The sequence below is a fragment of the Topomyia yanbarensis genome, chromosome 1, assembly GCF_030247195.1.
Source record: "Topomyia yanbarensis strain Yona2022 chromosome 1, ASM3024719v1, whole genome shotgun sequence".
NCBI classification, from domain to species: domain Eukaryota; kingdom Metazoa; phylum Arthropoda; class Insecta; order Diptera; family Culicidae; genus Topomyia; species Topomyia yanbarensis.
In genome coordinates, this window is record NC_080670.1 from 160225237 (window position 1) to 160250444 (window position 25208).

Sequence of the window (25208 nt, forward strand, 5' to 3'; positions counted from 1 at the left end):
CATTTTTTTTCGTGATGTCGTATGGCCGTTTCAACTATCGATTTGTTGATTAGATCATTTAAATCATTTAAAATCATTTAAAAAAGGGTAATGCCGATTGGCAGCCGCCTACTTGCGATTTGACGTCTTCGGATGTTAAGTCTTTGGCATGGTAAGTTCGTCGTAAACACAAATTGTAAACAACAGTTCAGCAAGTGTTATTTGAAAAATTTCTCCAGTCGTTTTTGGAAAATGACTAAATTCGACCAAAACTTAATCGACCGAATGGGATTTTTAAAACGTTATTTGTCAAAAATGTTTTCAAAACCCTAAATTGTATGCCGCTCACTTATATCCATCGGTCTGCTCCATCAATTTGTACAGATCAGAGATCAGAAAGCGCATCGCTTGCGAACAGCATTCAAACAAAACATACTAGCCATACCGCGATGCTCTAACGTGTACGTTATAACATATGTAAACACAACATAGTTCCGTTCTCCCAAACTGCCAGTGAACTATAAATAAATCGCACCCTTTACGGGAGAACACAATCGCGATTGACTTTCGCAGACTCGTCCAAGACCTACAGAGCGCGAACTAAAACCTACAGTTGCACAGTTGGTCAAGGAGAAAATGGAACTTGTGCTTACTGAAGTGTCACACATACACCTACACCATACGAGACAATTAGTAGGGGAACCCGGGGCTATTCGGACCGCCCTTTAAGGTGGATAGATCTGAAAAAAATTATCGGACGAAAGTTCTAATTATTAGTATGAAACCTCAGCTACATTTTGGTGCCATAACAGTTCATTTGCACTACGCCATGGAAGCGCTAGGCGACGATTAGCAAAACTCTACGTTTTTAATTCGGACCTCCAAACGGGGCAATTCAGACTATCTTTTTTTTATTTTTTTTAATGGAATTATGTTCAACTATGCAATATTTTTAATATATTTTAAATTGCGTTGCAAAAACATAATGACTAATCACAGCTTTCGATTAGCGCATCGTTTATTTTCTTTGTTGTGGCGTGTGCAATCGTGTGCGTAGCCGCAAGCCGCTGAACGGTGGTTGATGGAATAGGGGATCCGAATAGACCCGTACGTTCATTTCGCACAAAAGTGGTGAGCGTCTTGAAAATATCTGGGTTTTCACTCAGACAAAAATCATTCTATAAAATAGGAGCTTCCAAAAACACTTACGTGTTATTTTTTCACTTTTGTTTGTTACTATATTTACTGTTTTATCATTACAATGATTTTTGGTTTGAGGATGGCAAAAAATATGAAACATGTAGTATCTCCTTTCTAAAAAACCAAAGAATGAGATTCATCTGTCAAAATTAAAGTTTTAGAATAGCGGTTCCACAAATATGTACGAAAGCTAGAAAGACTTACGATTTTCTGAGAAATTAGGGGGCTCCGAATTATCCCCACGGTCCTAATAGCTTTCGGTTCTCCTACTAATCACATTCAACTCCTTAGCCGAAGCATAAAGCGGCGAAGAAAAACATACAACACTACGGCGAATATTTATACATCAAAACCAAGATCCCCTTGTATATGGACCTTGATCTGACGGAAATTCGCCTTCACGATTTAGCACCTCGTACTAGCAGGTCTTCTATTAAAAGGTTCATGTTGAAGTATGGGCAAGTGAAATCCGTCACAAACGGCATTTGGAGAAATTTTTTCCCTGATATTCTCAATTGTGTTCGGGTGGTGCGAATGCGGTTCGCCCAACCTATACCGTCTTACTTGACTTTTAAAGACCACCATTCTTTATGACATTTATATTTATATTGAGAAGAATGTACTTTGCGAAATATTTAAATTATAACTGGCCTATTATAGGGAGTTCAGTGTAAAATTTTTACTCAATTTTTTAAATACAATTCTTAATATTTAAAACAAAAAAAATAGGCAACAAGATTTGAACCAGCTATTAAAGAATTCAAATTGTTTATAATAATTGCAGAGTGCATAAGTTATATATAGCAGTCTACTTTCTAATTCTACCGCAGTCAGACGTACAATCGAGCCAAGTGAACAACAGGCCTCTCGATCTAGTGTGCATTGTCTCGAGAACAAGGGAAATATTGGATTATTCTTGTCATCATGAGTAAAGTTGACGAAAAAGCTCTACTCCGACCCAACGCAGCGGTCGTTGACTTTAAATTTTGTTTAAAACGACCGAGTTTTAGTGAAGTGGAATACCTTCTGAAGGTAAAAATGCAACTTAGGCTTGCGGAAGTCTTGTACCTTCAGTATCATCAACTTCGCAATGTAGTGTTAATATCATGCAACACGTTAGCACAAGCCGAGCGTTTCGTTTTGAAGAACAACTTAAAACACGTGGTTGAAAGCGACAACGTTGGAATTAAGATTCCCGTATACATTGAGAATGATTATATAGATGTATGGTTATATGACCTATCACCTCGTACCCCTCCTGAGCCAATTGCAAAATGCATGTTGCAATACGGAGAAGTAGAATCCGTTACATCTGATACTTGGAGAAACTTCTTCCCGGGTACTCCTAACGGCGTTTTTGTAGTGAGGATGCGGGTTGAAAGGCCTATACCCTCCTGCTTGGCAATATAACTCAATACTCTCGGAACTACAATTATGCAAACTACGCTATGCACTCATGAGGGGCAAACTCTTACGTGCAAGTATTGTAATCAGACAACTCATCATGGACAACCTTGCGCGGAAGATGCAGAAGAAAATGCATCTCAACCGATTGCCAACTCATCTACGGCAAACCAACCTAAAACAGAGTTTGTGGCAGCTGTTCGGACCATAATGACAACCGCAAAAGAATCATCCAGCACCCCATAAGCAACTTCGGCAACGAATGCAGTAACAATGACGACGGATTTACACTGATCAACAATAAGTGCAAGAAGCAAGGGAGAACATCTGACCCCGGACACCAAGCCAGCTTCGACCGGGACGTGAAAAACAAGAGAGAATTAAATGACCCCCCTGACACTGTTTGCCAACAGACCTCGCGAAAAAAGGTCACCGCTCGCAATAAAAAGTTGTGCGCACGAGATCCAATTAATTAATTCTTCTTGTATTTTTATTTTTACATGTATTGTAAACGTATAAAAGATCCACTGCTCCGTTAAGCTACCGCTATGAGCCGTGTCAAATAAACGAATTAAAAAAATAAGTTATATAACAAAAAAATTACTTTTTTTTCATTCATAGAATAGTTTTCGAGTAATCAGCTGTTGAAAAATTTGTAATCTATCAAGTTTATAAACTATAAAAGTCCAAAGACTCATAATTTGAAAAAAATATCATATTAGGCCAAAACAAAAAATACGTCTTTTTGGTTGTATCCAAAAGAGGAAACAGATTGACATGGTGAGCTTTTTTTCGTTGGAGACGAACCACTGCGACCAGTATTTAGATCTACTATGGCACCTCGACGAAGTTAAACGAAAGCAATTATGTGAGTTAAGCGAAAGCAATTATGTTAAAAAAATTTCCTCTCAGACGCATGATTTGAACATGCAACCCTTGTTAACATGTTCGGTGGCAGCGGCTATTGTGTGTGCTCTCTAGTGGTATCATGCGACAATTATGTGGTCTTCCAGGGACGTCATCATAGTCCAGGGATAGCATAAGGGTTTGTTCATTGGGCCGGAGTCTCAAGGGTTGCAGGTTCGAGTCCTGCCTGTGGTGGGAATTTTTATGACATAGTTGCTTTCGTTTGACTCACCATTTCGATCTGTTTGCCCCGTCCGATACTACCAAAAATGTCTTAAATAATGTATTGGCACTTACAGCAAAACTCAAGGAAAATTAATTATTTTAAAAAGCGTGTAATTTTTTTAGCTAAGGACAGCAAGTAAATTTTTTGAAAGAAATTTTTAATTTTTAGTATGGAAAGACCTACATATGTTTTGAATGGGAATATAGCAGATTAATGGAATGAACAAAATACGAGGTTCCTCTCGTGTAGTAAACAGAAAGGTGCCATTCAGATACTCAACCAACAAACTTGACAGCATTTCTTCGTTCAACAGTTTCGCAACCATCAGCATTTCCCGCCAATCGCTAGCAATTACGCTAAGAGCATCCATAAATAATAGCTCCCGAGGGACGCCCGACTATCGGAACAAAAGGTTCTTCCTAATCACTTCGTATTCCAAGACTGATCCCTTTGGCACCCTTGTTTCTAACCCAGTTATCGAAAGAGAGAAAAAAATAACGCTAAAGTGTTGGACGATAGCTCCGGTTGGGATTAAAGCAAATTAAGAAAATTGTTCTCCGTCGCAAAAGTACAACCAACCGCTTTCTTCCATTTTCCATCGTGAAGCGCTAAGCTGATGGACCGAGGCGAACCGGTTTGTGCTGTTGCAGTTTAAGCTTCCTTCTTCCTTCCGTAAAACTTTACTTATGCTCAATCCATTCTCAAAGGATTCAGACAAGACGGAGGCAGGGCCAGGGGTAACCCCAAGTTTCGAATTAATCAATCTCAGTTGACTGGTTTTCGGATCGGCTTTGATTATTCAGGAGCCTTCGTACGGAATCAACCTAGAAAGGGCAACCTTGTGAAAGTTTTAAGATCATCGATCGAAATCAGACATTTTACGGATCCTGTCGGTGTCCCGAAATGACAAACGAATGTTCGAGCTAATCAAATTTGCCAACTTTCGTGTGGCTCAATGAATGTATCATTGTTTGTTGTTCGACGAGTTTCTTCTCTTCCGGAACGGCGTGTCGGGACACGTTCCGGTGATTTATGACCTTCGACAAGAATCTTTTGAAACAATAATTGATTAATAACTTTATGAAATTAGCTTTTTCTGATCGCTCACGTCTGAACGAATGAACGAACGAACGGTGAACTACTCCGTTTCAAAATGGAAAATCCTCAATTCATCGTTTCCAAAATATATAGCATGGTTCGCTGCCATACATGCCAGGGCATCAGACGGGCCACCGAACGACGTTATACCACTAAAATGAAAGCAATAAATTCCGGCACACCATTTTATATTGAAAGCTTCATTGGCGTCCGGGGACCCGTTTGTTTGCTGTTGCTACTGCTGCTGCTGCTGGTGCGCCACCACACCACCACCGGGTAGAAAAGCTTCTGGGCTCCTTCGCCAGCAGGGTGTAAATTTAATTTATATTGCACCAGCACCGGCGCGGTCCCTGGCTGGCATCGAAAGTCCCGCGATGCACGTTTTATACGTCTTTCGAGGGTCCGTCCGCAGCTTAGTCCGCTTGGTTCGCAGTTTTATCGAAGTTATTAGAACTCGTTGCAGCGCGGCAAGAGAAGCAGTTACGTGTCCGTTGGCTACCTACGTTGGCCTGCGAGCGGGTGGACTTCTTTATTTTGAACGATGGTACTTTAAAGTGTCGATAAATTACCGTCGAATTTACAAAGTTGTTCGGACAACCTTGAAATTAATTGATGTATTTGCTGTATTTCATACAGGGTAAATAAACTCATTCCAATTATCTGTCCCAGTGATAAACCCCAACCTCGCACTAAATTTTTTTCGATCGTATCTACCTTGATTCAACTGAAAATGGTTCAACAAAATAAAACTCCAGATCCTGCCGCCACCCGTAAACTGTATCAACCATTAAAAATAAACTTTTCATTCGAAAATTACTAAATTTATGTTAATTCAATTTTGGAAATTTTCCACCATCCAACGGTGCTCGCTCCCGGCTAGTGGAAGTAAACGGGCGATTTCCCTGCTGTTTTTTTTGCTTCTCCGCCAGGCTCAGCATTTTAATGGAATTGAATTTAAATTTCGCCTAGATGACGGAGAGGTTCTCCGCATCTAATTTCAAAAGATGTACTACACATTTTTCGCAATGCAAAAAAAAAAATGCTGTGAAAGCTTTGGCATGCGCACATACACACACACTCACACACACAAAGTAATGGGGAGAGGTAACAGGATCGGAAACCGTGCACTCATTTATTCAAATTCACGTGCGACACTCGCGCGCGAGAGGACAACACCGCGCGCGCCATTATAATTCTTCCATGGAAAACCACTCTCATTTACCTACCATTTTCCCGCGGGCGGTTGGCAGGGACAAAACCGGGATGTGTTGCGTTGCCTTGGATAAGGGCCAGTCTGTCAGTCAGCACAGCCCAGCCCAGCTGCTGAATCGCTCGGATCGGGCTGTGGGCATTGAATTTCCATTTTGATGTGCTACATATTTTTTTGTTGTTGTTCGTGCTCCACCAGGATCATTACGAACGACGACAAAACGGCACGAGATCACATTGATTAGGAGTGGAAACTTTTAGCATAATGAGCGGCTGCGATAAAGAAGATGTTTTTACAAGGAATCAAAATAATGGAGGAATATGTCATTACACGCTTTCGCTTTGGGGATGCTGAAACTTTTTGCTTTCAATGATCTTTTTTTTTGTATTTACTAAGAAAGTGACTTTTACGAAGCGAACATTTTAGCATGGGGCGAAGTTTATGAATACCAAAATAAATCTTCAATTTAATTATTCGAGTTGAAGGGACTTTTTATGGCAGAACTGTTTAAAGGCATAATTGGAAAATGTAGAGCTCACGCTTTTCTTTTTTCTACATATTCGGATAGCAGCATCAAAAGGATCGGGGATTCTTTAAGCACTGGGAAATCTGTCTAATGAACCTAACGAACATTTTCATTAATTATTCAATGCAACTAGCTATTTTTACTTACAGTGAATCATAGATCCTTTTAAAAGATTCAGGTACACTGTTATATATATATATATATATATATATATATATATATATATATATATATATATATATATATATATATATATATATATATATATATATATATATATATATATATATATATATATATATATATATATATATATATATATATATATATATATATATATATATATATATATATATTTATATATATATATATATATATATATATATATATATATATATATATATATATATATATATATATATATATATATATATATATATATATATATATATATATATATATGTATATATATATATATATATATATATATATATATATATATATATATATATATATATATATATATATATATATATATATATATATATATATATATATATATATATATATATATATATATATATATATATTCAAGTTTGTGGAACTTTTCCTGTGACATAGGGTTTTACACAATTAATAATGCATGTTGAGTTTGCTTTGGGCTGTACTGTTTTTTTTGTAGTTAAAATGTTGACAATCGCAGACAATTCCTCCAAAATTTTACACAAAATAACGTCAGTGTGAAAGCAGATTTTTTCATTCATATGTAACAGGTACTAAAAATAATCCAAGATTAGTTTATTTCGTACAAACCAAATTGTTTTAAATTAGTTATTGAATTTGCGCTTTGACTTCATCTCATCAGAATTCGACACTAACTTAGTGACATAACTAAGCCAGCTCCGGATTGACACTAGCTCTAAAAAACGAAAAAACTTTTTTGTGTTTCGGAGCAAACCGCTAGTCTTGCGTGATGTCCCGCAATAAAAGAAGTTCTGAATAGCTTTTACGCCGACCCAGCACACGTTCAGTAGTCAATACTACCGATTTCTTCCATCGTGGGCCAGAATGAGAGACTCTGGACAGAAGAGATACATAACTCTGAAACCTACTCCTCTAAACTCCACTAAGAAGTCCTACATTTGTCTGACCCCCCCCCCCCCCCCGATTTCCATTTGAAATGACTTCTTCGGGGGGAGGCTGTCCTCACGCACTTCGCTTTATACCAGGTCTAGCTGGTCTTGCTAGTTCGCTGGTCTCATATCAGTCCTGCACGACATGATATTCTAACTCTGCGTTGACCAGTTGGTTGCCACGGTCGATCCCGCGATACCGGTTGGTGGGTGGCTTCTGGTTCACTATGGTGCCCCGACGACAATATACTGGGGTTTTGCCACGTTCAATGCTACTCGGCGTAGTACCTGACGGTGGAGCTAGCCTACCTCGGCGGAAAGTTCCCCGACGAAAGAATTTCCCCGCAACCGTTGACGGATGCGATGCAGTCCGGCGGAATACCGAGGTCTGTGCGTCCAGTACACTGGTTCCCCGACGATTCAAGCCGGCGGTTCGCTACGGACTACGCGGGATAGTTCCCGACAGTGGATTTTTCCTACTCCGACGAAGAGTCCCCCAACAACGGGATACCTTCCGAAGCCGATGCTACCAAGACAGATGCCGAGGTCGGTCTTGCGATTCTGGCCTTTCCTGACGTTGAAATTTCTCTCGAAACCTTTATGTCGATGCTGGTCAGTTAGGTGTCGACGTCAGTCCTGCGATTCCGAGTGGAGTATAACTTCCGGTTCTCAGGTGCCCCGACGACCTATTGTCGACGATGCGTGCGCTCAGTCTAGTCCCCGATAGTGGATATAGCCTACTCCGGTTGCACCCGGTGGTCTACTTTATATCTCTTCCGCAGACTGACTTGTCGAGGGCCAAGGTCGGTCCGACGTTTCCGGTTCATCGGTGGCTCGACGACCCGAAGCTGTATACTGTTACGTTGCTGGTCGTTGCTCCTCTCGCAATCTTCGTTGCAAGGCGGACATGATCTGAACGACTGTCCTGTTCACCGCGTCTCATTTATCTTTGTCCGCACACATTCTCTGGACAATATTGTTCATGTTAACGTTCTCACCGACAATGGTTCTCATTTCGTTTTGCTCGTGCTTGAATCGCGGGCATTCGAAAACCACGTGCTCAGACGTCTCCTCTGTATCAACACACGCGATGCAGAATGGCGATCTCGCGTTGCTGAACCTATTCAGATACTTCTTGAAACAGCCATGACCGGACAAAAACTGCGTCATGCGGAAGTTCACTTCACCGTGTACTCTGTTCACCCAAACCGACAGGCATGTCATTTGTCGATGGGTTCATTTATCATTTACAGCGTTATCCCACTGATACTGCAACTTGCCTAAGGTATCAGCTCGGGCTTGTTTACAGACTCCTCTTGTGCCTCGATCCTATAACACTCGCTATCTTCTTCGAGTAGAAAGTGTATGGGAATCGTTCCAGCTATCACGTAGGCTGCCTCTGACGAGATAGGTCGATACGCGCTAGACACCCGCATGGCCATAAGCCTGAACGTGCTGTTCAGCCGAGATGTGTTTCTCTTTGTCGGCAGTGCTGTCACCCAAGCCGGTCCTGCGTATATGAGCGCCGATGCGGTAATACTCGCTAGTAGTCGCTTTTTACTGCTGCCGATCACGGAATTGATGAGCATGATCGCAGATAGCGCCGAGATCACTTTTACGGTCCCTCATGTGTGGTTGATGTGGCTATTAAAGCTTAGTCGGTCGTCTGTCATCTCTCCCAGTTGTCTAACTCCCGGCTTTGAGTTAGCGATACACTCTACGACCGAAATTCTTGCCTGCTGCCTTTTGGTTGCTTATCAAAATCATCTCGGTTTTGTGGTGAGCTAACGTCAGATTCTTGTCGCGCATCTAATCATCCACAACATCTATCGCCTCTGTGGCAAGTACTTCTACTTCCTTCAGTGGTTCGCCGATCACTAGGAGCACCACGCCCCTGTCGAAGCTTAGCACTTCGTCGTATGTAGCATTACAAAGAGTTGGGCCGCGTATGGAACATTGTTACACTTCTTTTTCCAGTGTCAGTTTTATGGATCAGTTCCCGGTTCTGGAATTAGCTCCTCTGAATCCTACAGAGATGCTCGGGAACTCTCAGTCTGTGCTGCGAATCGGCGATTGCAGCCCAACTAGCGCTGTTGAAGGCGTTTTTACGTCCAGTATAACCACACCGCAGTAACGGTTTCCTCTTCTCTTTTGCTTCTGCACTGCCTCCATAGTTTCAACGACCGTTCGTGTGGCATCCACAGTAGATCTACCTTTCCAAAATCTGAACTGCATATTGGATAGGTCGTTCTCTCCATCCATGTATGTTGTAAGCCTGGTAAAGATTACTCTTTAAAGAACCTGGCTGACTGTATCCAACAGACTTATCGGCCTGTATACTGAAGGAACTCTAGGGGTCTTGCCTGGCTTCGGCAACAGCGCCAGCTTTTGTCGTTTCCAGATATCGTTGATGCACTTTTGCAACGCGATCCTGCTGTTTTCAGAGCCATGTTCTGGTCCTGGGGCCTTCTTGGTTCTCAAGGCTTTTGCCACCACTATCAGCTTCTTGTTGGTTACCGCGAAATAGCGCTTCTACGATGGCTCTCATCCTCTCCGGGCACCTATCCGGTGGTACTACCAGTCCTCTTATCTTCGCCATGGCAACTATATAAGCGATCCCCCCAGATTTGAGTTGGCGTTTCGGCAAAGTTCCTCGAGGCAGGCTTTCTTTCTTGATTAACTTGTTAAGTGCGGCTTTAGCCGCCTTATACGCTGGTGTTAGAGCAGCTCTTTCAACGACGTTGTGTGTTTCCTCCGGGCTTGGTGGCAACGTGCACGTAGGTCGGCAATCGTCGAGTTCCTCCAGAAGGCTGAGTGGCGACTGTACCTTGGTTTACCTTCCCTTGGCATAGTTGCATCGCATACTTTTGCTAATGCCGTTATCATTTCATCTGTACTGAAGTCAAGGTGATTACACTCACGCGTCAACGCTTTGACGAAGTGTCTCTTGTCGAACGCCTACGCTCGTTTGATTTGGTCGCACGCGCTTCCGACTATCTATTGCTTCCGACAGTGTACCGGTTTGCTTGGTCACTGTAGGTGTTCTCCTCGCAAACTCTCTAATTCAAACTTCCTGCCAGCCTGGAGCTGCAGAAGATAACGTCAATAATTCATTGTCGATTTTGGAGGCGGTAGGTGTTGGTCGTACCATCGTTTGCAACTTCAACGTTCAGCTTTCCAATGGCCTCGAGTAGACTCCTCCCCTGGTAAAGCGGCTGCACCATTCTACTGCCCAAGCGTTGAAATGGCCGCCTATACCGACTGGTCTCCGATCAATAAGCTCTTCTGTTAGCTTATCGAGCATTTCTGTGAATCGATCACTCGTCCGCCGCAGAGGCGCATATCAGCTGCAGAAGAAGACTTAATTGATTTGGGCTATTACAAAGCCTTCATCTGCACCATAAACCACTTCCTAAAATGGATATCTCCCCGTCGTCTAAATAGCCAATGACTTTGCGTTATCTGATATCCAGCTTCCATCGCTGGCCGGTATGACTCCGAGGCGATAACTTCATCGCACAGTCGTGTTGCGCTTTGTCGCAGTGGTTAAGGTTGATTTGCGTTACCTTCACTGTGACTTCGTTGCAGTCGCCTGTTTGAAGGATGGACATCGTGGTCCTCCCGTAACGTGGTTTTTACCTTCTTCGATTGCACAGATTAGACATCTCGGAGCATGCTGGCAGTCTTTTGCCTTGTGGTCTTCTTCCTCGCACCTTCTGCATAAGTTGCTCCTGTCGGTTCCATTGCAGTTTCTCGCCAGGTGGCCGAACTCTTGACACTTGATGCACATTTCCAGTCGCTGAGAGACACTCAATAGACATATCGATTAGCCGACTTTGATCTTCACAATTCGGTTGCCTTCGGGCATAGCTTTCACGGCGAGTTCTCCATAATCCGTGAAAACCGGGTTTATCCGCATTGCGCACAAAACCTTCTCGTACGAGTCATCGTTAGCTTTGACTATGAGTGCTTCTCTTTTGTTTCATCCCTTGAAGGGCTTTCGCTTTTCTCATTTGGTATTTTTATCTACGTTAGCAGCTGCTTCGTTCACTACGCGTACCCCTATGCCGGGAGCTTCCTGGTGTTTCTTCGAACCTCTTAATCTCCCATCACCTGGTGAAGCTCTTGGCCTCTACGGTGTAGAGAGGGACACGGTTTCCATTCCCTGGGATTTGTTTTTCGTCTCGTAAGTTCCCCCCATCCTTCCTTACTCAGGGAGTAGAACAGCATGCCTGTCAGCCCAAAGCCTCCGTCCAATTTGTAATCCTTGTGTTGCCCGTTGACATTCGCAATAACCAGTATGCCGTAATAAGTATGTTCCTGATGTGCCAGGCACATTGATTGGGATAGAGTGCTTTAATTTCTAAGATCTTTGATTACTGCAATTTTTGAATCTTAGCAGAAGCGACGCACACTTGCTTCGTCGGAGCTGCTCTTGGAGTTATGGCTTTTTTTAGAGTTTTAGCTGAGCCCTATCCAACACCATATTCTAGCAAGACTCGGCAGCTCGCAGTAGGTCCAAGGGGGATCGCTAAGCCCCTAAACTCCTGTCCTTTCTGTTCTTGCTACCCCTGCTGCTCTGTGTGTGTATGTTCTTTTTAGAGAGCAATAAAAAACTTTAAAAAAAGCCCTAAGACTGCAGGAAAAAATGTACAAAGCCCTAGCACTACTTACTCGATGAGTTCCCAACTTGTTCGCGAACTCCTCGGTCTAGTCCCTGTAAGTGTTGCCCAACCCCAGCCGTGAGTACTGCTGAGACTCACTGAAACAAAGACCTCAGTTTGGCGGGTAGCAAGGAAATGCCAGATTAGTGCAAATTCTATTTTTATTCTCCTCATTTTCACAAACTTTACCTGTGTCCACTTGAGGCTCCTCACAATTTAAATTTCACTTTTCTTATAATTTTCAGCTACAATAGCTGCACTTTGAACCAACTCTACTGTTCGCCGCTTTCCGGGTAAGTGATCGACCTTTTCCCGTGATAAGTTGGTCAAAGCAAGCTAGAGTAAACTCGGTCATTGCTTTGCAACTTTGGCCAAGTTGATTGCCCCCGTCTACGGTATATAACGCGCAGCGAGCTACCCAATCAGATCGATCGCCACCCCACCCGTTCCTTCGCCTACCGTCACCCCCTTTCCACCGATGACATGGTGGTTGCATGCTGATGGTAGTATGGTTTCCAAAGGTCTATCAGCTGTGAGACTAGTGGAAGGTCGGTTTACACCAAACCCACCAAACAAACACAAACATTTCCTGCTTTATATTTTAAAAACTTATACGACAATTTAAAACACGCGGTAGTGTCAACAATCTTCAAGACTTGGCCCTGGCCTACCCCGACGGAGAATTCCTCGACGAGAGAAGTTCGGCGATTCCGATGGAGCAGGGGGCGTCCGATTCGCTGGTGCCCCGACGACCCGCGACTGGTGGAGTCTCATCGCGGTTTACTCAGTCTAGTCCTCTGCGGTGAATCTAGCGTACGCCGACGGAGAGTTCCCCAGCGAAAGAAGTTCTTCCGATATCAATTCTTCTTTGGTTTTAGCACCACAACTTTTTGAGCCCTATGGATCCCTGTCCAGTGCCATTTAACACCACATCTCCTCTAAGCCCTTTGGTACCTCTCTTCTTCCATTTCGCCCTACTTTCCTAGTAGCACCTGTAACAAGCAACGACTGCGATTAGTTGCATAAGCAATAGCTTTTACATGTGCGCTTTTTTGGTTGTTAAACCAGCTCTATAATCGTTGCCATATACCTTTATGTAACGAATTATGTTGCTGAAACTGCTAGTCTACAACCGGTGTTGTTCGGGTATCCCGATGAGTTATTCAGCTCCCGATTTTACTTGATCGCGAACTAATCAATCTAGTCCCAGACAATGGATCTAGCCTACTCCGGCGGAGAATTCCCCGGTGAGAGAGCTATTTAGCTTCCAGCTTCGTCCCGATCTACTCGATCTATTCCCCCGGTGGTGGACCTAGCCTACTCCAAGGGGCAGCCAGTAGGTGCTGAGGTCCATCCAGCGATTCCGGGTGGTGGATCTAGCCCCAGTATGGTGTCGAAGTAGGTCCGGCGATTCCGGTGAAGCCTAACGCCCGGTTCGCAAGCGCCCCGACCACCCGAACCCGGTGCTTCGTCGCGTACTACTCAACTGGTCCCCGGTGGTAGTCTACACAATTTTTAATTGATTGAACTTCCGGTTCCGGAGTTAAAGAGTGTGGCCACACAGCAAATTTCCATATAAACTGGTATAGGAGGAATTGAGACCGACGATTGGAAAGTTCAGCGCTCACCAGCTAACGAATGAGAACGGACTTCGTTTCATTGATTTCGTCACCACCAAGAACATGGCCATTTGTAGCACCTTCTTCCTGCACAGCCTCCCTTATCGTTACACGTGGAGATCACCGCTACAGACGGAATCGCAAATCGACAACGTCCTGATCGATGGACGGCACTTCTCCGACATTATCGACATCGGGACCTATCGTGGCGCTAACATCGACTCTGACCACTACCTGGTGATGGTTAAATTGCGCCCAAAACTATCCGTCATTAATCATGTACGGTACCGACGGCCGCCTTGGTACGATCTGGAGCGACTGAAGCAACCAGATGTCGCCACCACATACGCGCAGCACCTCGAGGCCGTTGCCGGACGAGGGAGAGCTCGACGTGGCCCCTCTAGAGGACTGCTGCAGAACAGTAAAAGCAGTCATCAACAACGTAGCTGAGGACATTGTCGGGTACGAGGAACAGAGACGACGGAACGATTGGTTCGACGAGGAGTGCAGAGCGGTTTTGGAGGAGAAGAATGCAGCGCGAGCGGTCATGCTGCAGCATGGAACCCGACAGAATGTGGAGCGATACAAACAGAAGCGGAGGCAGCAGACTCGCCTCTTCCGGGAGAAAAAACGCCGCCTGGAAGAAGCGGAGTACGAGGAAATGGAACTGCTGTGCAGTTCTCAAGATACACGGAAGTTCTACCAGAAGGTCAAAGCATCCCGCAAAGGCTTCGCGCCGCAAGCCGAAATATGTAGGGATAAGGACGGGAGCCTGCTGACGGACAACCGTGAGGTGATCGAAAGGTGGAAGCAGCACTTCGACGAGCACCTGAACGGCGAGGAGAATGTAGGTACAGATGACCAAGGCAACGGAGGATTTGACTACGTCAGTGCAGTGGAGGACGGGAATGAACCAACTCCCACGTTGAGGGCAGTTAAGGATGCCATCCAACAGCTCAAGCACAACAAAGCAGCTAGCAAAGATGGCACTTGTCTGCATCGGTTAGTAGTCAGGATCTGGGAAACCGAACAGCTACCGGAGGAGTGGAAAGAAGGGGTGATCTGCCCCATTCACAAGAAAGGCGACCATTTGGAGTGTGAGAACTTCCGAGCGATCACCATTTTGAATGCCGCCTACAAAGTGCTATCCCAGGTCATCTTCCGTCGTCTATCACCTAAAGTAAATGAGTTAGTGGGAAGTTATCAAGCCGGCTTCATCGATGGCCGGTCGACAACGGACCAGATCTTCACCGTATGGCAAATCCTCCAGAAATGCCGTGAATACCAGGTCCCAACGCATCACCTGTTCTCCGACTTCAAGGCGGCATACGACAGTATCGACCGCGTAGAGCTATGAAAAATCATGGACGAAAACAGCTTTCCCGGGAAGCTGACTTGACTGATCAAAGCAACGATGGACGGTGTACAAAACAGCGTAAGCATTTCGGGTGAACTTTCCAGTCCATTCGAATCTCGATGGGAACTGAGATAAGGTGATGGACTCTCGTGGCTACTATTCAACATCGCTCTGGAAGGTATGATGCGACGAGCCGGGCTCAACAGCCGGGGCATGATCTTCACGAAATCCGGCCAATTTGTATGCTTCGCGGACATTATCGCCCGAACATTTAGAACGGTGGCAGACCTGCACACTAGGGTGACAATGATTTATATGAAAACAAAATTTCGCAACCTACACCCCCTAGCGTCGTTCCAAATCATAAAAAAATGACACTGTCCAAATTTGAGCGAAATCGGTTAACCCTAACCCCTCCCCCAAAGAGCTTAAAGTTTGTATGAGATTTTTGGCCAAACTGTATGGGGAAACATTCGCAGTTCATAAAATCGCCGCTAGAGGTCGCTGTAAACTTCAGATCACTGACCTAAGAAGGAGTTAAGCTTTTGAAGATATGCTGAACAAGTTTGTCGAAGACTGCAAGACAATCCAACCAACCGTTAAAGAGTTATTAACGTTTAAAATTGGATACTACTGCTTAACATTCGCAAAGGGTGTACTCCGCTTATCTCATGTATGTGAACCACGAGTGAAGATGGGACAAAGTTAGGAAAAACTCATATATCTCTGAAACGATGAAAGCTATGATGTTCCACAAAGTTGTATAGAAATAAAAGGACTTTTTGGTTTCACTGGAAAGTTTCAGGATTTCTCCGCAAGGTGGCGGTAGTGAGCCAAGCAATTTGAAGGGAATACTCCTATCTGTATAACGGTAAGAGATGGAGCATTTGAATGTTCTACAAAGTTGTAGAGCAGCAAAAAATATTTTCTTTTCTCATTTGAAAAATGCAGAATTCTATCACATGGTGGCGCCAGTGATCAAAATTAATTCAACTCCTATCCATACAATGGTAAGAGATAGAGCACTCTGATGTTCTGCGAAGCTATAGAGTATTTCAAAGGCTTTCGTGTCTCGTTGTAAAAATAGAATTTAGGCCGCTTAGTGGTGCAAACAGCATAGAGTATGAATATATTTTAATACACCTTTTGAATGTATTCTATTTTTTCGAATTTTTACTCCTATTTCTTGTGCAGAGATTTTTTTATTATACATAACATGTTACAAAGTTTTCTTAAGACTATCATGCTATGATAAAACTTATATTCTTAAATTTCTTCGTAACTCCATTTATATTTCTCCTATTGCATTCATTTATATAGCATTTTTAATTTTTTAACTAACTGTTGACTAACTTTAAGAGCGCTCTTGTCTCAGAGATGTCGTGTATAGTGCCGCGCGTCAGTGCTCGTTTAATCCAGTTAGACTGGCATTGGTTGCACGATTACAGGGCCGATAATTTGGTGATAGGTGAGAACTACTAGGGTCATTCGAATGCCAATTAGTGACTTTTTCATCAAATCTGGCCTCACTTATAGCTTAGAAATAGGCTGCTCCAAATATATTCTGTTTTCTTACGCGGACTACAGGGCTTAAGTACTATATTGTGCTAGAATATTGCAAGCCTGGGATAAATACCCAAGTAGGCTACAATCCAATTCGCGCTGTGCTTCTATTATATTCAGCATCCCCCTTTTTAGCAAATAAGCAAAGCGTGCATGCCAATTGCGCTACCTGCCCACCAGATCACCACATCACCAGATATTTGAATTTTGCTTTTGCAGATCTTCTAGAATGGGTGGATCGTTTCGACAGCTGGGTATTTTATGCGGTTCATCGCGCATGTTGCTCGCTATCGCCGGAGGAATATAGTGTATGTTGTTGTCGTCGGTGCTCGTTGATCGCCTCAAGACGTGCCATGTGCTGCAAACTCATTTCAAATGATATTGGTTATACGAGTACAGGACTGATATTTTGGTAGTAGGCAAAGGATACTACACCCATTTGAAGACACGATGGTCAATTTTTCGTCATATCTGATACCACACAAAACTTCCAAACTGAACAATTCAAATCAATACTTTGGAATTGTAGTTCATGTGAGGTCATAGAAATAAGGATTACCATTCCACAGTGGTCCAGAATGTAAATTTAGCAGGAGTTTTGAGATTTTTTTCTAAATCTAAACAACTAAGCCTTGATAAGCCTTAATAAGGAGAAGTTTTCTTAGTTTGTGGGTTTCTTCATTTTGTTAAAAAAACAGGGTAATTGTACCAAGATCAAAAAAATAACTTTTTAATTATTCCAGCTAGAGCCAAATAACCTTCAACGAAGTTGTAGAACGACAAATCTTGGAAAAGTTTGCTGAAGATATGTGAGCTCAGAAAAACTGTTTTAGTCAAATAACTTTTGCGGTATTGATTTAAAAGTGAAGTAGTCTACAGACAACTTTAAGATTGTTTTAAGGAAAATAACTTGTTTCATGGCAACTATTTATATCTGTTTCATGGCAACTATTATATCTAACTATTTTTGCTGATGAGTTATGAGCACTTTTTCGCCAACAATAACAATATCACTCATTGGGGCAAACAAATAATAATTCTTTTTCAAGTATAACTAAGGTCATTACTAGAGTTATAATTGAGCAAAAAATAACGAATACGTTATTTTCTAAAAGTTCATAAAGTTCATTACAAAAATTCTATTTTTGATATTATAAGTTCTTATATCTTTTGAATAATAGAACCTAGCGTTTCAATGTGGGTGGTTCTAATTTTTTAAAATCTTAAAATTAACTTTTAAATGGATCGAGATAGAGCTTCGAAAAAATAAAATTTTAAAAAACTTGGTCGAAGACACTGGAACTCTATGTCGTGTATTTTCCATTTTACAAGAAATTTACCAAAACATAGGATGTTTCTTAACAAATGGTTTTCTTTATATAACTTTTGCAGTTTTAATTTTTCATAAGGATCACGTAAGAAAAACTTTCAGATATTTTGAAGGAGAGCATTTTGTCTCAATGTACCGAACCTCTAGCATCTCTCGTTGGAAAGTTATATATACTTTTTACTAAAAATAAACTCTTTTATGAGTAAATATTGCAAGACGTAAAAAATATTGTATTTGCCATTTTTGTGATCTATACTACAAAGCATATCACATGACAACAACGGTATTTAATGTTAAGTGTCCTAATCGAAGATAATGCTATATGAAAAAGTTATATTTTTTTATAAAGTTTATATAAGTTCTCATACCTTTTAAACGAAAATTTTTTGGTAGTTGGAGTTTCAAAGAAAATTTTGCACCTTAAAATAATCTTGTACCCCTGTCCATAGGGTGTACTTTAGTGTAAAATGAAAACTTTTTATAGAAATAAAACCGTTTTTAAGGAACACCTTACAGCTTACATTTGGATTTGTCGGGCAATGGAAAGTATAAAAGCTAGAGCTTGCGAGTCTTCAGCAAATTTGGCTAAAATGTGTTGTTCTACAACTTGATCGATAATAGTCAAGCTCTATCTCGAACCGTTCAAAAGTTTGATTTTAAATATTGCTAAAGTTAGAACCACGCTAGCTTCTGTTTAAAGTAAAATAAAGGGCCTATAAAGTACAACAACTTTGCCAAACATATTGTAAGGCTAAATCATTTAATTTTAGCAAAGAGATAAAATTCCTGCTAAATTTACATTCTGGAGCCCTGTCCATTCCAAAGTACTAAGTAACTCAACAGTAACATTTTTTCTAGGACCCCAAAGTAAGCCAATAAAAGTGTGCTTTTTCGAAAATTGTACCGCGGCGGAACCCATTATACTATGAAGCGCTGTTCCGTTTTTGTCGTGACTAACGACTTACCATTCAATATACGGGCCCTTTTCAAAATTTCGGAATGAAAGTCGTGTAAGGTTTGGAACGCTCATATCTTTTCATATCATACTGCATGGAATTAATCAATTTTCGGAATTTGTCGAAAATAAGTTCAACAATGTTGTATAAAATTTTGAGGTATGTATGACATGCATTAATAACGAAAAGCTGTTTTGAAAAATCTTTCGAAAAAAACTACTTGGAAATGGGGAAAAGTTTCAGCTCATCACGGTCAGAGCCTTCAATATGATGCACCAACCGGACACTGAAATGATGAGAAATTTTAAATGTAGGTCCGCTACAGTTTTATTTAATTTTTTTTGTGTAGAGCTGTTTAGAGCGTACAGGGTTCTCCAAGGGATGTACAATACCGGGAAAAATATTTGTGAACTGTACACGGCTGGTGGATGAATCAATTTGTGTCATTACCTACTACTAGCAGAGGAAATTATTTTCATTTCTGATAGTTAGAGAGTAGCATGCACGACGAAACACCGGATTTTAAACACCCGCCCGTACCCAGTTCGTGATTCTTTACTGCTAACTTCATGCACCGAGTTGAAAAAATGGATTTTACAACACCCAACTAAAACCGCTAATTTCGTGCACCGAACCACACATCTTGAACAAAATATTGTAATTTTAGTCGGTTTCTATTAGTCGACCTAGTTGAATAACCGGAGACTACATTTCAACATTTTTCCTGCATTCGTGAACGTTTTTCCTAATAAATCGCTGTTTTAGGCTTTTAAAATTGTATTAAAAAATTCTCATCTACAAAACAAACATAAAAAAGGAATTGTTAAGGTATGAGAAAAATTAATTACGATCAATTTAAAAAAAAGAAAGACAATCGGTTGAGTGGTATTTCAGGAATCGTGATCACGGGAAAACCATTTTTTTACAATCGGTATTTCGAGATAATCGAGTTTAAAATTACCACTGCGCTTGGTAGACGAAGCATGCCTGGAAGCGCTGTAACTTTCGATCTCTTTCTCGGATCTCTATAAAAATTTGGAAAAATATTCTCAAGGACTTGTACTTTCAGACAAAGTAATAAAAAAATTCGATTTTTTGAAAAAATAAAAAAGGTATGGAACCCCTTAAGCTTCATACAAACAGTATATATGCGTCCTTATTCCAATTTTAATAACGAGACACGAAAGCCTTTGAAATACCGTATAACTTCGCAGAACATCAGATTGCACTAGCTTTTACCATTGTATGGATAGGAGTATTACCTTGAATTAATTTTGATCACTGGCGCCACCATGTGGTAGAATTCTGCATTTTTCAAATGAGAAAAGAAAATATTTTTTGCTGCTCTACAACTTTGTAGAACATCCAAATGTTCCATCTCTTACCGTTGTACAGATAGGAGTATTCCCTTTAAATTGCTTGGCTCACTACCACCACCTTGCGGAGAAATCCTCAAACTTTCTAGTGAAACCAAAAGGTCCTTTTATTCCTCTACAACTTTGTGGAACATCATAACTTTCTATCTCTTATCGTTTCAGAGATATATGAGTTTTTCCTAACTATGTCCCACCTTCACTCGTGGTTCACATACATGAGATAAGCGGAGTACGCCCTTTGCGAATGTTAAGCAGCAATATCCAACTTTAAACGTTAATAACTCTTTAACGGTTGGTTGGATTGTCTTGCAGTCTTCGACAAACTTGTTCAGCATATCTTCAAAAGCTTAACTCCTTCTTAGGTCAGTGATCTGAAGTTTACAGCGACCTCTAGCGGCGATTTTATGAACTGCGAATGTTTCCCCATACAGTTTGGCCAAAAATCTCATACAAACTTTAAGCTCTTTGGGGGAGGGGTTAGGGTTAACCGATTTCGCTCAAATTTGGACAGTGTCATTTTTCTATGATTTGGAACGACGCTAGGGTGCGACGGTGGTAAATGCGTCCAAAACAAAGTATATGCTGGATCCAGCTAGGAAACAGCGTTACGATCGACGGGGATCCCTTCGAGGTAGTGGAGGATTTTGTCTACCTAGGATCCTTATTAACGGCTGACAATAACGTGAGCCGTGAAATCCGAAGAAGCATCATCAGTGGAAGCCGGGCCTACTATGGGCTCCAGAAGAAACTTCGGTCATGAAGATTCACCCCCGCACCAAATGCACCATGTACAAAACTCTTATAAGACCGGTGGATGTCTACGGGCACGAGACTTGGACCATGCTCGAGGAGGACCTGCAAGCGCTAGGAGTTTTCGAGCGACGGGTGCTAAGGACGATCTTCGACGGTGTGCAGGAGAACGGTGTGTGGCGGCGAAGGATGAACCACGAGCTCGCTGCACTTTATGGCGAACCCAGTATCCAAAAGGTGGCCAAAGCTGGAAGGATACGGTGGACAGGGCATGTTGCAAGAATGCCGGACAACAGTACTGCAAAGATGGTGTTCGTTAATGATCCGGTTGGTACAAGAAGGCGAGGAGCACAGAGAGCACGATGGGCGGACCAGGTGGAACGTGATTAGGCGAGTGTTGGGCGTAACCGACGTTGGAGAGCTGCAGCTACAAATCGAGTATTGTGGAGGCAAATTGTTGATTCAGTGTTATCACGAAATTGATGTTGAACTAAATAAATGAAATGAATGGTATCACCATAATATCAAAATGATGCAAAACTTGTTACAGTGGGTGCAACATTATTTGGATTTGCCAATCTAGATCACTGATGACACCCCAAAGTCGATTTGACATTGGCCATCTGCGACGGTTTCTGAGTTCATAGAAGTAGGAGCTAAATAATGTTGAAAGGGGGGAGTAAAGAAAAAAATCAAAATCGAATTCGTATTTTCGGTGCCAAAAGTCTTTAAAATGCATGAAACGTCGAGATTTGATATAATCTCGAAAAAAAATTGACGAAAATTGATTTTTTTAGTCTTTGGCATATTTTTACCTTTCTCATGTAGAAAGGTTATGCAATCATTCTGAACATGGCTAACCTAATCCTGGCCCGGATGGTCGAGTGTTATTTATCATTCGAGTCGTATTTTTTGACTAAGATAGGTTTTCTGCATTTTAACAGGGACGTAGCTAGTGGTATGCGGTGCGCAGTTGACCACTCCACTCTTTCCTGCGCCCTCCTTCCATCAAGTTCGACATCGAACCCACAACAGATCCCCCTCAAATGACCACCTCATACACTCTCTTCAGACCCACCCCTCTCTCATCCCAATCACCTTCACCCAGTAGGCAACCCACAACCGAATCACCCCTCAGCCTATATTGATGGGCTGAGGGGTGGTTCAGTTGTGGGTTATTCATCCCCTACAACCCGTACGACTAAATAAGTTAGCCGAAAGACAACATTGAGCTAAGGCGGATTAAGCTAATTAAATATTATATATAATTGCTTTAAGCAGGGACGGATTCAGTATAAAATTTCCTAGTGGGTCTGAAATTTCGATTTTGAAATGGACACATTGCGTAATACGCAATATCCGCATTTAATAAAAACCAGTGAAAATTTGGTTTGAAATGATTTTAATTTTAAAATTGTAACTAAATTAAACTTTCTTAATAAGTTGAAAATATTCGACGGAGCCTGGACCCCCGAACCCTCCTCATGTTGAGCAGAAGCACTGAACAAACGAACGAATTCAAACTATGGGATCGTCGCTTAAAATCGCATCAAGGAAACGCGATCGGTCAAATGTGGACTAACCCGATCAAAAGAAAATAACAAACTTATAACAAATTGTAATTCTCATAACGAATTCTGTTATAGTTATAGTTATCTTGTCTCATTAGCTGTTGATATAGCAGTAAATAAAACAAGAATCTCAGGGAGACATAGGTTTAACCATATTTTGTTATAAACGTTTGATCGGGCACAGGAAGAAAGCAAGAAGGACTACTTTGCGCACTGCCGAAGACTACTCTCAGCACATCACAGTTGGCATGAGGGTAATGAATTTTTTCACTTTTGAATTTGAAAACTTTTTCCTATACCATTGAAACTGCTGAACGAGAATTCTATATTATTATTTGTTCCAAACCATCGTTATTTGCTGCTGCCGCTGCTGCTGAAATAGCGCAAAGAAAGGAAGCGGGGTTTGATTTTCCTTGAGAAAAAATAAAAAGACGAACTAGAACTGTTCGCGGCAAGTTTCAACCGGTTTCTCGTTACATACATAGTGAATGAAGCACAAACTTGGCTGCGTTGGGATAATAATTCAAGCTTTTTCAATTTTCGTTTACGTGCGCTACCAAAGAACAAGTTGCTACATACAATGCTGTGCACGTTTGTTTAGCAAAGCTTATCGCGAAAATCAACATCCGGTGCAACATTTCGGTTCCCGATCAATAGCACTAGTTTTGCAGATTTGATATGCTGAGTCACGTGATAGTTATTTCTAATGTAGAATAGAATGATTTAAAAAATGAAGTTATGATTTTGAAAAGATTAGCAGCTTCGAAAAATCAGTTTGTTACCGATGGTCAGAATAAGTAAATATATTCCGTGATGCTGTGTTGGAACCAACAACTTTACAAAGTGTGCTAGAAAACGACTTTCTTCAATACAACGATGTTTGAAGGATCCAAGAGTGACTGTATCATTGAACAAAGAAGGGAAGAATTCCTTTCTTTGTTCAATGATACAGTCTCTCTTGGATCCTTCAAACATTCGGAACAGGTATTTTGGGAAGCGCGTAGGTGCTTTTGTTTGTGGATCCGATTAACTTCAGCCCTTCAAACAATGAACGGTGCATTGATAATTCGAGGAAATAGTGAAGCTCGAAGGATTCGATGATTTCCGATCCGAATTTTCGAAACTGCATTAAAAGGGCTGTTGAAGTTTGGTTGGTATATTCTTTGATAGTTTTTCTATCGATTAAGTTAATTATTTTTCCAGAGACCTATAACTAGTAGAGGTTGGATGAAATAAAATCGGAAAGGTTTCTTCATGAAATACTGAACAACTAATTACGCCGAGATATAGTAAATAATAAGGGTACTCACGTATTTAATTCCAAATCTAACCGAAATTTATGATTAAAAGCTTTTATCAAAAGTGATGTCCGGTGAAAATGTTTCCCCGTCTGAAAAGAGAAAAAAGAAAAGGGCAATTAGCATGATTTTTTAAAATGTTGTGAGCTTGATAAGTTATATAGGCAGACAGATTGTAGTGTGCTTCTGAAACGGCATGTTGAAGGAGTATTCATCCTTAGTCGGTTGGATTACAAGCTGCAAGGCTACCAGAGGGTGCTTTTGGAATATAATACCTAGTTTGAGAGAAATCGTTCAGATTGCCTGAGTACATTTCGCACATTTGACTCTTGCTAAAAAGGCAGAAAATATTATTTTAGGTTATAAAACAGCTTTTAATTTAGCCAGAGCTTGCCGAGAAGCTTTGTATGACACTTAAAGGAACTGTCAGCTTCTCTGGTCTCGGTTTCAGACCTGACTGATGAACTGATCGTGTTATTCATTCTTCACTCATGGCTCCAGAAGAAATTTTTTCTACACGTCGTTACACAACAAGAAACATGCCCTAGTTAGATTTCGATTACTTGCCATTTGGCAATTGGAACGTAACCTCTCACCCGTGTCAACATCTTCCCTCAACACCCGAGAATCTAATTAGCAACCATGTCCTGCTCTTCAACCTCAAATCGGTACGTGATCCGTATTTAAAGCCCATAACTCACACAATCCTCCCACTTGCATGAACTAGAAGCTGTGCAGCTGGAAAACTGAAAAGCCCAGTAATTTGCAACTCTACAGTCCCCCCCCCCACAACATTTGACATGCCGAAATGAATCAAACTTTGGCAAAACTTTTCGTTCCGAATTTTACTCTCGCTCGTTAGCTAACAGCTCCCGGCTGCAGGCCCATCCGTGCAACCCGGTTCGTTGAGGGCAAAAATTTAGCACGTTCCGTCCACAGTTACTGACAACGACGACGACGACGCCCGGCAGCAACAGCCCTCTACTACGATGTTCCGAGCTCTAATGCGAATCGTACGTGATTTTCGGCTGTAGTGTCTCTA

General features: G+C 41.6%; 1 protein-coding gene across 13 annotated transcripts in view; it reads right to left on the reverse strand.

Annotated features, from left to right (window-relative positions):
* The window catches only part of LOC131679280 (disintegrin and metalloproteinase domain-containing protein 33), a 1109813-nt gene that overhangs the window by 339678 nt on the left and 744927 nt on the right, over window positions 1–25208 (reverse strand). For all 13 annotated transcript variants that reach the window (XM_058960010.1, XM_058959995.1, XM_058960002.1 and 10 more), the window contains exon 6: window positions 24179–24258. In XM_058960010.1, coding sequence (XP_058815993.1) covers window positions 24179–24258 — 80 coding nt within the window. The remainder of the gene's footprint in view (window positions 1–24178; window positions 24259–25208) is intronic.